Source organism: Natrix helvetica (genome assembly GCF_964273705.1).
Source record: "Natrix helvetica genome assembly, chromosome: 6".
NCBI classification, from domain to species: domain Eukaryota; kingdom Metazoa; phylum Chordata; class Lepidosauria; order Squamata; family Natricidae; genus Natrix; species Natrix helvetica.
This window is the reverse complement of record NC_138553.1, coordinates 82,346,759-82,362,214: the sequence shown is the minus strand read 5'-3', so window position 1 is coordinate 82,362,214 and position 15,456 is coordinate 82,346,759. Positions and strand designations below refer to the sequence as shown.

The 15,456-nt window shown below is 43.6% G+C and overlaps 1 protein-coding gene across 1 annotated transcript in view; it reads left to right on the top strand.

Moving 5' to 3' along the window:
• The first annotated feature begins 1,864 nt into the window (after positions 1 to 1,864).
• The window catches only part of SEMA3C (semaphorin 3C), a 144,390-nt gene continuing 130,798 nt past the window's right edge, over positions 1,865 to 15,456 (top strand). Inside the window, exons 1-2 of the mRNA XM_081957586.1 lie at positions 1,865 to 2,113; positions 12,674 to 12,817. Of these exons, the coding sequence (XP_081813712.1) occupies positions 12,715 to 12,817 (103 nt within the window). The 5' untranslated portion in view covers positions 1,865 to 2,113; positions 12,674 to 12,714. The remainder of the gene's footprint in view (positions 2,114 to 12,673; positions 12,818 to 15,456) is intronic.

Here is a 15,456-nt window from a genome sequence, read left to right as displayed (position 1 = left end):
CCCCATATAAGATCTTTCACCAAAGAAATTCATGTCAGCCAAGACAAGAGAGCTCTAAACAAGTACAAATTGCATTCTGCAAAAGAATATTTGTAGCTCGGGGTTGAAATGGGGAGGGGGGGTGTCCTTGATGCCCCCTGACCTTGGTGGCTTTCTTGCAGATGCTTCATTACTCAAACTAGGTAACATCAAAATGCATTCCTCACTACTGTGTAATTGTAACTAGTGGTCCCCTATCTGGAATTAAACACGATGGCATTGCGATTATAAAGTCACACCTGAAGAGGTTGGGAAAGTTTCATTTGTTCAGAAGAAAGTAAGAAAGACGGACGGAAGGAAGGAAGGAAAGAAAGAAAGAAAGAAAGAAAGAAAGAAAGGATAGATAGATAGATGATAGATAGATAGATAGATAGGTAGATAGATAGATAGATAGGAGGAAGGAAGGAAGGAAGGTAGGCAAATAGATAGAAGGAAGAAAGGAAGGAAGGAAAGAATACAAAAGAAAGATGATAGATGGATGGATGGATGGATGGATGGATGATTGGAAGGAGGGAGGGAAGAAGAAAGATAGACAGAAAGAAAAAGAAAGAAAGGAAAGAAGGAAACATGTCAGACAGAAACAAAGGTACATGGATAGATGGATGGATGGATGATAGTCAGGAAGGAGTGATAAAGAAAGTAAAACACAGAAAGAAAGAAAAGAAAGAAGGAAAGAAAGAAAGAAAGAAACTTTATATAAATTTCATTGGACTACCAAGGGCAAACTTAAACATTGTGGCTCATTGGACAAACTCCAGTTTACTCCAGCCCAGAAGCCCTGGGGACAGGGATGAAGAGGATGGATTAACCCCAGGAAATCCAGCTTCCAGTCCTTTAGCCCTGATCTGAGGCGGGTGGGGTGGATCCAGCATATGGGGGACCTTGGAAAACCACCTGGCGCTCCGATGTGACAGAAGGCTGAGGACTCATAATGCAATTTATATGGAAAGAGTTAAAGCAACTATCCATTTATCCGTCACTGTCTCTATCCTTCCACCCATCCCTCCATTCTTCTCTCCTTCCCTCCATCTATCAATCCATTCCTCCATCCATCCCTCACTGCTACCATTCCTCCATTCTTCCATCCCTCCAACCATCCCCTCATTCTTTCTTTCCTTCTCTCATTCCCTACCCCCTTCCTCCATCCATTCTTCTCTCCTTCCATCTATCAATCCCTCCCTCCCTTCATCGTTCCAACCATCCTACCCCTTCTTTTTCTCCTTTTCTCCATCTCTCCCCCTCCCTCCCTCACCACCTTCATCCCTTCATCCCTCCATCCACCTATCCCTTCTTTCTCTCCTCCCTTCCATTCTTTTTCCTTCCCTCTATCTATGAATCCCGCCCTCCCTTTCCACCTTCATCTCTCCCTCCTTCCAACCATTGTTCTCTCCTTCCTCTGTCTCCCTCCCTCCCCTCCTTCCTTCCCTCTTTACTTCCTTCTCTCCTTCCCTCTGTCTCTCCCTCCCTCCCTTCTCTCTCATTCCTTCCCTCTTCCTTTCCTTCTCTCCTTCCCTCTCTTTCCCTCCCTTCCGTCTTCTCTCCTTCCTTTCCTCTGTCTCCCTCCTTCTCTCCTTCCTTCCCTCCCTCCCTCTTTCCTTCCTTCTCGCCTTCCCTCTGTCTCCCTCCTTCTCTCCTTCCTTCCCTCCCTCCCTCTCTCCCTCTTTCCTTCTCTCATTCCTTCCCTCTTTCCCTCCTTCTCTCCTTCCCGGGAGGCGTGGCCTGGCCGGTGATTCACGAGCGAGTCCTTTTTCGCTCGACTGGGCTGAGGGTGCCTCGGGGGCTCCGGCGGGGGCGGGCCGGGGGAAGGCTCGGCGAAGCCGGCGCGCGTGTAATCAGAGCCCGCCCTCCACCCGCTCGCTCCCTCGCTCGCCGCGACCTCGCCAGTCCGCCTTGCCTGCCCGGGGAGAGCCGTCCCTGCCGGCCAGAGGGGAGCGCCTGGCAGCACCTGAGCGGCGCCCCTTCCCCAACCCCGGACTGTCCCGGGAGAAAAGCGCCGGGATTCCCCATTTCAGGCGCCCTCCAGGTCTTGGCTTCTCTTCCCCGCGAGGGAGGCGCTTTCTTCGGCAGCAGCGCGGTGAGTCCCGTCCCGGCTCCTTTCGGGGAATGGGAGCCCCGGAGGGGGATTCAATGGGGAGGGAGGGGAGAATCGCCTTTCAATCCCGCGCTCCCCCGAAGGAAGATGCGCCCCTGGAGCACAACGGGAGCCCCGCGGGGAAGCCGCCTCCGCCGCTTGGATTCCCTCTCCGCCGCCTCCTTCCACCTGCCCTCGGCTTCCGCTTGCGGCGGGGCTGCGCGCGCGTGTGAGTGTGTGTATTAGAGCCTTGTTTTTTAACATAATAATAATACTCCAACTTTTATAGATAGATATAGATATAAATGCACATATATATGCAATGTAAATTAAAAAAAAACATTTCTCGAACTTCATATATATGTGTGTGTGTGTGTGTGTGTGTACATATGCATGTGTATGTGTATACACACACATACACACACACACAAACACACACGTGCGTGTGTGTGTGTGTATTTGATCCTTGTTTTTCACAAAATAATAACACTCCAACTTTTATAGATAGATATAGATATAAATACACATATATGCAAGGTAGATTTAAAAAAAAAACATTTCTCGAACTTCATATGTGTGTGTGTTTGTGTGTATATGTATGTATATATGTGTACATATATGTATGTGTATGTGTATACACAACCATATATACACACACATACACACACGTGCGTGTGTTTGTGTGTATTAGATTTTTTTCAAAAAATACCCCAACTTTTATAGACAGACAGACAGATATAGGTACATATATGCTGTGTGTGTGTGTGTGTGTGTGTGTGTGTGTGTGCATACACACACACGCAATGTAGATTAAAAAAACAATTCTCCAACTTTTATATAGATAGATAAATATAGATATAGATACACATATATGCAATGTAGATTTTTTAAAAAAATCTCCAACTTTTATTGATACATACGTGTGTGTGTGGGGGGTGTATACACGCGCGCGTGCAATGTAGATTTTTTTTGGGGGGGGGGGGAATCAATTCTCCGACTCTTGCGGAGAGCGTCTCTTTCGTAAGGTCAACCTTCCCCCCCTGTAGGGGAGGTCGGAGGGGGAGGGAGACCCTGGGAGATCTGCACGCGACGCACTTTCGTTCCTGGGGATGCCGGCGAGCGCGCCTTCCAAGCGGCGGTAAAGTGAGGTCAATTTCAAAGGGGCTCGCTGGCTTTTAGGGAGTGGGTGTCCCCCCCCCCCCGACCTCCCCTTCCAGCGAAAGAGCCTCCCGCGCTTCTCCTCCGCGCCTCTCTTCGCGTCGTCTTCAGACAACCGGTGTGTGTGTGTGTGTGTGCGCGTGTTCAATCTTTCTGGCCAGGGTTTGGGGAGAGGGAAAGGGTCGGCTCCGAATTGGGAAGGCGACGGAGCTTGGAGACTCGGAGCGGAGCCGCTCTTCGAGGGGAAAAAGAGAGTTGTGGAATAACTCCTGGGGCTTTTTTTTGGGGGGGGGGTCCACTTGGTGTTTGGTGTGTGTGTGTGTGTGTGTGTGTGTGTGTGTGTGTGTGTGTGTAAAAATAATAACACGGGCATGCACGTGGGCACTAATGGGGTGCGCGTCTCCTTGGGGGTACGTGCCACAAACCTCAGTTTTGAAGGGTGGGTTTCTTTCTTTTTTTCTTTCTTTCGTTTGTTCTCTTTCCTTCCTTCCTTCCTTCCCTCCCTCTTTCTGTCTGTCTTTCTCTCTTCCTCCTTTCCTCCCTCTTTCTTTCCTTCCTTCCTTCTTTCTATCTTTCCCTCCTTCCTTCCTTTCTTCCCTCCCTCTTTCTTTCCTTTCTTCCCTCCCTCCCTCCTTCCTTCCCTCCCTCTTTCCTTCCTTCCCTCCCTCCCTCTTTCTTTTTTTCTTTCTTTCTTTCTTTCTTTCTTTCTTTCTTTCTTTCTTTCCTTCCTTCCCTTCCTCCCTCCCTCCCTCCCTCCTTCCTTCCTTCCTTCCTTCCCACCCTCTCGCTTTACTTCCTTCTTTCCTTCCCTCTTTCTTTCTTTCTTTCTTCTTTTTTTCTAAATTGGTCTTAGATTGCTTCTTTGAAAAGTGAACACAGTAGCTGTCTTGAATTTAGTCAGGTAACTGTCCTCAGTTTTCTGAAAGGGAGATCTTTTTGATTTTAACTAGCACAGAACAGAATCATAGAACTGGAAGGGACCTTGGAGGTCTTCTAGTCCAACCCCTTGCTCAAGCAGGAGAACCTATCAGTCACATTTCAGACAAATAGTCTGTAGAAGCAGAACTTCAACATGAACCAAAACAAAAACAAACACACACACAGAGTATATATTAGATCATGTGTCTGAGGTCCCTTGAGACTCCTGCAAATGTTTAAAATCCACATTTAATCTATTTCAATAACAGAGTTGGAAGGGACCTTTGAGGTCTTCTAGTCCAACCCCCTGCTCAAGCAGGAGACTCTATCCCATTCCAGACAAATGGTTGTCTAGTCCCTTCTTAAAAACCTCCAGTGATGAAGAACCCACAACTTCAGGTGACAAGCTGTTCCACTGGTTAATTGTCCTCCCTGTTAGGAAATTTCTCCTTAATTCCAGGTTGCTTCTCTCCTGGATGAGTTTCCATCCATTGCTTTTTGTTCTACCTTCAGATGCTTTGGGGAATAGATTGACCCCCTCCTCCCTCTTCTTTGTGGCAGCCCCCCAAATAATGGAACATGTTTGAAACCCTATTTATACCTGTACATAAATGTGTCTTTAAAAAATATATATTAGAACATTTTAAAACAATGTTCCCATATTTTTTTAAAAAAAAAAACATTTTTATGCAGGTGTAAAGAGGGTTTGGGAAGAGAGGAAGAGGAAACCTATTCCCCCGCTATGTGGTTTAAAACAATCAAATGAGAATTGATTGGCAGGGGCGGAGGCAAGCCAACAGGGTCAATCCAAAAGTCAGAGGAAATAATTGGAAAAACAAAACAATGTTTCTATTCACTTTTAAGTTGAGGAAATGCAAGAATCTCTCTATATATAAACAGCTGTGTGTGAATTCCAGCAATAACTCTGGAGTGCCTAGAGCAATTTCAACCAAACTTGGTACACAGATGACTTACTCCCACGAAACAAATACTGTGGGGGTAAGACATACCTAACACCCCTTGGGTATGTATTCTGTTAGGATACAGCCTGTTGTGCCTTAAAACGGCTTCTACTGTACTGCTGTAAAATGGCTTCTACTGTACAACACAGTGGAGTTGCCATGGTAACGGCTTCACAGTACTCCACAAGGGGGCTCCCTCTGGCAAAGGGGATAATCCAACATTAGAAATTACGTTTGGTCCGGACATTTCCCCCCTATAAATAAATAAATACCCAGGCAACAGCAGGTTATCGGCTAGTGCTTTGTAAAGGCTCTCGATCCAAATAAAACTCCATTGGGAAATCTTGGTGAATTCTCTTCCTGTAGTATTGAAAGATTGCGTTCTATAGGGTTGGAATACAGGTAGTCCTCGACTTGCAACAGTTCACTTAGTGACAATTCAAAGTTACGTCAGTGGCACTGAAAAAAAAACTGACTTAGGAACGTTTTTCACAGATACGACCTTAGAAGTCTCCCCATTGATCGTGTTCAAAATTGCCCGTGCCCTGAACCGGCAGTAATGCCAGCAGCAACCCATGTGGAATTGTGTTTGACACCCGTGCTCTAGAAAGCGTGCCGAGGAGAGCAACCAAGATGATGAGGGGTTGATTGGAGGCTAAAACACACGAAGAACAGTTGCAGGAACTGGGCATGTGAAGAGAAGGACCAGGGGAGACAGGAGAACAGCCTTCCAATATTTGAGGGGCTGCCCCAGAGAGGAGGAAAGGGGTCAAACTGTTTCCCAAAGCACCCGAAGGCCAGACAAGGAATCATGGATGGAAACTGACCAAGGAGATAGAAATAAGGAGGGATTTTCTGACAGTGAGAACAATCAACCAATGTTTGCCTCCAGAAGTTGTGGCAGCTCCATCACTGGCAGCTTTCGAGAAGAGACTAGACAGCCAGAAGAGATATAAGGTTGGACTAGATTAGGTTAGTCCCCCAGACTATGGGCTGCAGCCCACTCCTGGGCTGTGGTCTCTTCGCTATCAGGCCACATGACTGATGGGCCGGTGTACGCATATGCTGCCCGACTCACACGAGTGGCGGGCATTGAGATAGTTTAGAACGTAGAATCATAGGACCGGAAGGGACATTAGAGGTCTTCTAGTCCAACCTCCAGATCAAGGCAGGAGACTTTATATCAGGGGTGAAATGCTACCAGTTTGGGCCGGTGCAGCCAAACTGTTAGTAAAAAATACTAAAAAAAAGTTAAAAAAAAAAAGTTCCGATGATTGCACGTCGCTCAGCTGATATTTGGTACTTAAAAAAAAAACTTTTTAAGCATTTTTTTTACTACAGGTTCTCCAGAAATGCAGGGGTGGGGTGGGGAGTCTGTTTTTGCTTCCAGTTGGCTTCCCTGAAGCCTGCTAGGCCAAAAATGGGGTGGGTGGGTGCTGAAATAGAAAGAAAGAAAGAAAGAAAGAAGAAAGAAAGAAAGAAAGAAAGAAAGAAAGAAAGAAAGAAAGAAAGAAAGAAAGAAGGTAGGTAGGAAGGAAGGAAGGAAGGAAGGAAGGAAGGAAAGAGAAAGAAGGGAGAAAGGAAGAGAAAAAAAGAGAGGGAGGGAGGGAAAAAGGAGAGGAAGAAAGGACCACAAACCTGGCACTAGACACAGCTTCAGAGGATAATCCAGGGCTGGAAGGGACCTGGAGGTCATCTAGTCCAACCTTGCTCCAGCAGGACATTGTTAAAGTGAGCTTCTGTCTTTTGATCTCCCAGTTACATGACTACATAGCCATGCCCACCCAGTCACATGACCCCACCAAGCCACGCCCCACCAAGCCACGCCCACAGAACCCATAGTTTAAAAAAAAATAGATTTCACCACTGCTTTAAAGCATCCCAGTGAAATTGTTGTCCAATCTATTTTTGAAAACCTCCAACGATGGAGTCCGTACACTCTGAGTTACATAATCCTCCGCTAGTTGGGAGTTATTAGCCTAGGTTCAAAAGTGTGGTTGGATCCAGTGGTGGGATTCAGCCAGTTTGCACCACTTTGGGAGAACTGGTTTTTAACTTTCTGAGTAGTTTGGTGAACTGGTTGTTGGAAGAAACCATTAGGGCCGAGAACCCGTTGTTCAATTATTTGAATCCCACCACTGGTTGAATCCTATGAATTTACTGGCATCCCAAAACTGAACTGGTGTTTGGAAGACTTCTCTTCCCCTTCTCTTCAAAGCTAAAAAAACAGCAGCTATCTAAATTATTGCTTTGCAATAATATAAAACTAGGTCCAATCAAACTTCTTACAATTAGATGAAAGCAGTTTTCAAAGGAAAGGAGAGAAAAAAGAAAAGAATTGCTTTTGTAACAGTCTTAGAATGTCTTTTAGGAACAATAACATGGCGACAATAAAAAAAAGGGAGAAATATAATGGACATTAATTTGACTACATTGGAAGAGACATTCAGCTGAGAATCCAGGAGTTAATGATTGGTCATTGGTTCCAGGAAGTCTTGTGCAAAAAAATGCCACACCAACGCACAACACTTTTCTCTTTCGCCCTGCATTCATTTCTCGATACATAATCTGCTCGCTTCCAGCTGACATGAGTCAGAAACAATTGCAGACATTTAAGTGTTGCTTCCTCTGTGGAATTTCTGGGTACCCTTTCTCAACTCCCGTGAAGGCCTCTGAATTATATAAACGTACATCTATTTTAGGGCTCCTTCTCGTGCCCGTATCCATCAACTGGTCGTCATCATCATATTACAAAACCACCATTGAGGTCATCTAATACAATACCTAAATCTCTAGAACAACCTTCCTTATATCAGTACCACCCAGATGTGTTGAATTCCGATAATCTTTTACGAGGTTTGGTAGGAATGGAGTCATTACCCAATACACAGAAGAGACCAAGTTGGCCATGAGTAATCTAAATATTAAGTTGGCATGATCTGGAACAATCGTGCGAAGGCTGTTTCACTCGCCCTGCAGTGGCTGTCACATCAACGATTCCAAGAAAATCTTGATTTATGAGGCTCATTTGAATTTCTTTGTCATGCTGGGATCACTGTGGGTAGGTGAAAATTGAAGTGGCCAACAAATTACAGGCCTATTGTGGCTGAAATTATTTCCTCGATCTCTTGTTTTAATAACTCCTGCAGGTTTCCTGCTTCACTTCTAGTTCAGCTTTAAAAGCACTAAGAAAAGGAGTAAACGTTTAAGAATAAGGCTAGACTGGACTAGACTAGAGAATAGAATAGAATAGAATAGAATAGAATAGAATAGAATAGAATAGAATAGAATAGAATAGAATAATAGAATAGAACAGAATTGGAATTGAGTGGAGTAGAGTAGAGTAGAGTAGAGTAGAAAATATGGAATAGACTAGACAAGATTAGAGAATAGAATCGAATAATAGAATCGAATAGAATAGAATTGGAATTGAGTGGAGTAGAGTGGAGTAGAGTAGAGTAGAGTAGAGTAGAGTAGAAAATATGGAATAGACTAGACAAGATTAGAGAATAGAATACAATAGAATAGAATAGCATAGCATAGGAATAGAATAGGCTAGGGTAGAATAGAATAGAAAATATGGAATAGATAGACTAGACTAGACTACAGAATATAATAGAATAGAATGGAATAGAATAGAATAGAATAGAATAGAATAGAACAACAGAGTTGGAAGGAGCCTTGGAGATCTTCTAGTCCAACCCCCTGCCTAGACAGGAAACCCTACACCACTTCAGAGAAATGGACATCCAACATCTTCTTAAAAAACTTCCAGTGTTGGAGCATTCACAATTTCTGGAGGCAAGTTGTTCCACTGGTTAATTGTTCTCGCTGTCAGTTATTTTATTGATCTAAACTTCATCTATTTAATGTTTGGTAAACCTCGGCAACATTTTGAAAAACAAGAATCACAGATTATTTTTCCTCCTCCAAAATTCATATATGCGGTATATTTATAGCTCTTTGGAAATATCTCTTTGCGTTTTAGTTGGACATGAAATGCCTTTAAAACACACCATTCCCCCAACCTTTGGTTATATTCAAGAAGTAAGGTTATCCCTTTCGTTAAACTAAATGTTTGGGCTTATACTTTTGGGACTGTGGTTGACTGGCCCCCTGATCTCTAATAAATGCAGATGTTCCCGTAAAGGCATTGGAACATATATTGAATTGCAGTATCTGATGGGAGTTTGGGTACTGAGAACATTAATGGTTCATAAACATTTCATATTTGTTTTCAAATAATAGACATAATCTCTGCCGACATTTCAGAAAATGCCTAAAATTAGATGGCTCTGCTTAAAAGGGATTTTTTGGGGGGGCTGGAACCAAAATAATTTCCACATTGGCCCCATTGGACTAAAATGTTTGTACATGTAAATGTTTTCAGAACATTCAAGGTCTATCCTCTTTGATATGTAATGCATGTACTGCCCAATTACCTTTGTTGTGGTTTGTAATTTCTCAACTTTATAAAATAAAACACCCAACAACTTTGCGTTACAGGGCCCGTTGTTTTGTGTTTTTTTTTTTAGCTCTTTTACTTTTGGGACCCGTGTTCCTGTTTCATAGTATAGGAATAGCTGCAGTTTGTTAATACCCAGCGTTGAATTTATACGCTGTAATCACAAGATCGGTGAAACAGCTCGTGATTTTAGCATTCCTAAGTCAACCCCAGCCTTGTCCCTTTGCTTTGATCAAGGGTTCCGCTACTAGGCCTTTGCTGTGATTTGGGAAGACTTTAGAATAGAAATAGAAATAATAGGAATAGAAACAGAACTGGAGTAGAGTGGAGCAAAGTACAGTAGAACAGAACAGAACAGAATTAGATAGGATAGGATAGGATAGGATAGGATAGGATAGGATAGAAGAATAGAATAGAATAGAATTAGAAACAATAGACTAGACTAGATTAGACTAGAATAAGAGAGAATTGAATAGAATTAGAAAGAATGGAATGGAATAGAATAGAATATAGCATAGCATAGAATAGAATAGCATAGAATAGGAAAGAATGGAATGGAATAGAATTAGAACGAATTGCATTGAATGGAATGGAATGGAATAGAATAAGAAAGAATTCAATTGACTAGAATTAGAATAGAAAAAAATCGAATGGAATAGAATAACAAAGTTGGAAGGGACCTTCGAGGTCTTCTAGTCCAACCCCCTGCTCAGGCACGAAACCCTACACGATTCCAGACAAATGGCTGTCCAATCTCTTCTTAAAAACCTCCAGAGTTGCAGCATTCACAACTTCTGGAGGCAAGCTGTTCCACTGGTTAATCAACCTCACTGTCAGGAAGTTTCTCCCCAGTTCTAAGTTGTCTTGCCTTGTTGGAGATTGAGAAACAATGTTTGGTGTTTAGCTGCTAGACGGTCTTGCCAAAGCCACAATGGGGGCCTGATTACTCCAGATGTAAGCTCTCGCTGCAAACAAACTTAAGCCAGGCCTGATTAGGGTTTATACCATTGAGATTTGAGACCAGGGGATTTTGTCTCCTTTTACAGTAATAGCCATATCCCTTGGCTTCAAAGCAGGGCTTTCTAATAGAGCTGCAAGATGTTGAGGTTTTGGCAAAGATCCCCAGAATTTCTGGCCTATAAGCTGTGGCAAAGAGAGGGAGTCTCCCAAAGATGCTTTTTTTCAAGAGGCAACTGGACTTTCTGGTTTTTCTTTGAAGACGTTTGCTTCTGATCTAAGAATCTTCTTCCGCTCTGAATGGAGGGTAGGAGAATGGAAGGATTTATACTCCTTGCAGACAGCTGGTCATTTGCATCCTTTTAGGGAGTCATTGAGGCCACAGAGGTTTCTTTCTTTCTCTTTGAAGACATTTTGCTTCTCATACAAGAAGTTTCTTTGGCTCTGACTGGATGGTGGGGAATGAGAGGATTTATATTCCTTGCAGACAGTTACAATACAATAGTAGAGTTGGAAGGGACCTTGGAGGTCTTCTAGTCCAACCCCCTGCCTAGGCAGGAAACCCTACACCACTTCAGACAAATGGCTATCCAGCATCTTCTTAAAGACGTCCAGTGTTGGGGCATTCACAACTTCTGGAGGCAATTTCTGTTCCACTGATTAATTGTTCTCACTGTCAGGAAATTTCTCCTCAGTTCTAAGTTGCTTCTCTCCTTGATTATTTGGTCATTTGCATCCTTTTAGAGGGTCGTTGAGGCCACTTGGATGTGTTTTCATTGAAGACGTTTCACTTCTCCATCCAAGAAGCTTCTTCAGCTCTGACTGGATAGTGGGAGAATGGAAGGATTTATACTCCTTGGAGATAGCTGGTCATTTGCATCCTTTTTAGAGGGTCGTTGAGGCCACTTGGAGGTTTGTCTGTGTCCTCAGGGTCACCTGAATGGTGCAAATTGGTGTGGAGCTTTCTTGAAACTGTAGGAAGGACTGGAGATAAATGATGTCATATCCCACCCCCTCTGTTGAGAGAGGGCCATTCAATTTGGACACAGATGGCCTCTTTGAGCCCTCTTCTCAAACCAGTGGTCCCCTCTGTCCAAAATGTGGACTTTGCTGTCTTCAAAAGAGCATGTCTGGCAAACGTCTGCAAGAAAACCACCAAGCTCAGAGAGCACCAAGGACCCCATATTTCTCCTCCTCTTCCTCTTCCTCTTCCTCCTCCTCTCCACAAAACCCACTTCCTTTTAGCACTGATGATGTTACCTAGCTTGGTAATGAAATGTCTTCCAAGAAAACCACCAAGCTCAGAGAGCACCAAGGACCCCATATTTCTCCTCCTCCTCCTCCTCCTCCTCCTCCTCCTCCTCCTCCTCCTCCTCTTCCTCTCCACAAAACCCACTCCCTTTTAGCACTGATGATGTTACCTAGCTTGGTAATTAAACGTCGTCAAGAAAACCACCAAGCTCAGAGAGCACCAAGGACCCCATAGTTCTCCTCCTCCTCCTCCTCCTCCTCTCCACAAAACCCACTCCCTTTTAGCACTGATGACGTTACCTAGTGTGGTAATGAAACGTCTGCAAGAAAACCCAGTAAGAAAGCACCAATCTCTGCCTTCTCTTTCCCTTAACCCTCTTCAGAGATGCACCCTTTCCCTTCAAACCTTTTCTCTTCTTAATTTGATATAAGGATAATGAGCCTAGAGTGACAGGCTCAGTTACTTTCACCCATGCAAGCTTTTTCTTTTTCTTTTTAAGAAAAACATTTGGAAAGATTACAGGAAAGACAAGTCTAAAAATATCAAGATGTTTTCATTCATGCAACCTTATAGCTCTCCTTCGCTTTGCTCTGCCTTGACACTTAACACAACAACTTTCTCTTTTTTCCCCAGCACTTGGGAACGGTCCTTAATGGAATAAATTGAAGTTAATTCTTAACGTGGATTTTGTTGAACTCCTCGTTCCTTTCCTTCCTTGTTTTTCCCCCAACTGTTTTCCCGGCCAGATTTTTGAAGAACGATGCCAAACCATCAGTTCTGGTCAAGCTGTATTGTGTCCTCCCCTTGTTGTGAAATGTGTAAAATTTCTCTCTCTCTCTCTTTCATTTCAGGTTTCCCCTCTTGGATATTAAGCTTTGCACCCGGGGAGAGAATGACACCTCAAGGGCTGCAGGTGTTGTTTGGCATCTTTCTTTGCTCTTGCTCTGCAACGGGATCTTCGCAGCCTCAGCCCAGGGTGTTCTTGACATTCGGTGGTAAGTAGGCGGTTGACGAATGTTATTTTCCTTGGCATTCCTTCTTCTTCTTCTATCTTCTTCTCCTCTCCTTCTCTTCCCATTTTTTCCTTTCTCTCCTGTCCTCTTCCCTCTTTCCTTTCCTTTCCTTTCTCTCCTTCTCCTCTCCTCTCCTCCCCTTCTTTTCCCCCTTTTCCTTTCTTTCCCTTCCTCCTTTCCTTTCTATTCTTCTCCTGTCCTGTCCTCTTCTCTCCTTCTCTTCCCTCTTTTCCTTTCTTTCTCTTCCTCCTTTCCTTTCTTTTCCTTCCTCTTCCTTTCTTTTCCTTTCCTTTCCTCTTCTCCTCTTCTCTTCCCTGTTTTCTTTTTTTCCATTCCTCCTTTCCTTTCTTTCCTTCTCCTGTCCTGTCTTCTCCTTCTCTTCCCCCTTTTCCTTTCTTTCTCTTCCTCCTTTCCTTTCTTTCCCTTCTTCTTCCTTTCTTTCTCTTTCCTCTCTCTCCTCCCCTTCTTTTCTCCCTTTTCCTCTCATTCCTTCCTCCTTTTCTTTTTATCCTTCTCCTGTCCTGTCCTCTCCTTCTCTTCCCTCTTTTTTCTTTCTTTCTCTTCCTCCTTTTCTTTCTTTCCCTTCCCCTTCCTTTCTTTCCCTTTCAACTCCTCTTCTCTTCCCTATTTTCTTTTCTTTCCCTTTCTTTCCTTTCTATCCTTCTCCTCTCCTGTCCTGTCTTCTCCTTCTCTTCTCATTTTCCTTTCTTTCTCTTCCTCCTTTTCTTTCTTTCCCTTCTTCTTCCTTTCTTTCCCTTTCCTCTCCTCTTCTCTTCTCTTTTTTCTTTTCTATCCTTTCTCCTTTCCTTTCTTTCCTTGTCCTCTCCTCTCCTTCTCTTCCCCTTTCCCTTTCTTTCCCTTCTTCCCTTTCTTTCATGCCCTCTTCCTTTCTTTCCCTTTCCTCTCCTCTTTTCCTCTTCTTTCCCCCTTTTTCCTTTCTTTCCCTCTCCTTTCCTTTCCATTCTTTTCTTTTTCCTTTCCTTTCCATTCTTTTCTTTTTCCTTTCCTTTTTTAAAAATTTCCTTCCCTTCCCCTTCATTTCTATTTCCCTTTCCCCTTCCATTTCTTGCCTATTTAATTATCCTTTATCTTTCTTTCCTTTCCTTCTCCTTTTATCCCATCTCCTCTTCTTTGATTTCCCTTCCCCTTTCCTTTCTTGTCTTCTTTTATTGCCATTCCTTTCCTTCTTCTTTTATCTTCCTTTCCTTCCCCTTCCTCTTTATCTTTCCTGTCCCAATAATGAACCATGAAATAAAACACAGGTTCATCTATCTAATGTCCATAAATGTGTTGGGATCTTTTTTTGGCTCCTACCGATGTTTATGCAGTGTTCCCTCTGAGATTTCAAGCTGTGGTATTCTGGGTCCTGGCCCTTTTAACACCCTTGCATGTGATCGGTGTAAGCCTCCCGGTGTGAATGTGAATGCTTTTGTAAAGTATGCAGAGCTGCAACTTCAAAAGGCTTTCCTGGGTTGCTTTTCATGTGATCAACTGCTCAGCCGGAATTACATTTTTGCAGATGACGGATCCGTCAGGACAACAAAATCCTCCAGGGGCAATGAAGGCAATGCCACCTGATTTTCTTCTGATTTTAAAGAGCCACAGTGTTCTTTAAGCCTCAGTTTGTGTAGCGGGCAAATACGATAAACCCCTGTCGAGCCCAGAATTTATCTTGTGAAGTGAGAAATTTGTCCAGGGAGTTTGGCTCCATTTTACGACTTTTCTTGCCCCCGTGGTTAAGCGAATCGCTGCCTTTGTTACATTAGTATCCTGGTTTGTTAAGTGAATCGGGATTCTGTCAGAGTTTGTTGCATAAATTCAAATCCAGAAAGCACACACCGATAACTGATTCAGCTGGATTCATTAACTTCTTTATATACATAATAATAGATGAATAAATGTACAACACCAACAGCTGGTCCTTCCAAGTAAACACAAGGCAGGAGAGCTACAGGCAAACACAAGCAGTTAGCTTCACTTCAGCAGACAAGCCCAGACAGACTGCTAGTTTACTTCTCAGAGCAGCAGATTGCTTAAGTTTCAGTTTCAATTCTCTGCACAGACTCAGATCTGTTTATGCCTATTCATTGGCTGACCTTGTTCCCATGTCTCTCCCAGTCATGAATATTTTAACAGAAAGGTTGAATGTCTTTGACTCAGATCTGTTTAAGCTCCCATTGGCTGACTTAGTTGCTGTGCCTATTCGTTGGCTGACCTTGTTCCCATGTCTCTCCCAGTCATGAATATTTTAACAGAAAGGTTGAATGTCTTTGACTCAGATCTGTTTAAGCTCCCATTGGCTGACTTAGTTGCTGTGCCTATTCGTTGGCTGACCTTGTTCCCACGTCTCTCCCAGTCATGAATATTTTAACATATTCCCCATGGACTTGGCTTGTCCGGAGGTTGCAAAAGGGGATCACGTGACCCTGGGATATTCCAACTATCATAAGTACAAGTCAGTTGCCAAGCACCTGAATTTTAATCATATGACCCGGATGAGGCAGTAACGGTTGTAAGTGTGAAAAATGATCGTAAGTTGCTTTTTTCAGTGCCGTTGTGACTTCGAATAGTCACTAAATCAGGGGTGTCCAAACTTGGGAACTGGCTGGGGAATTCTGGGA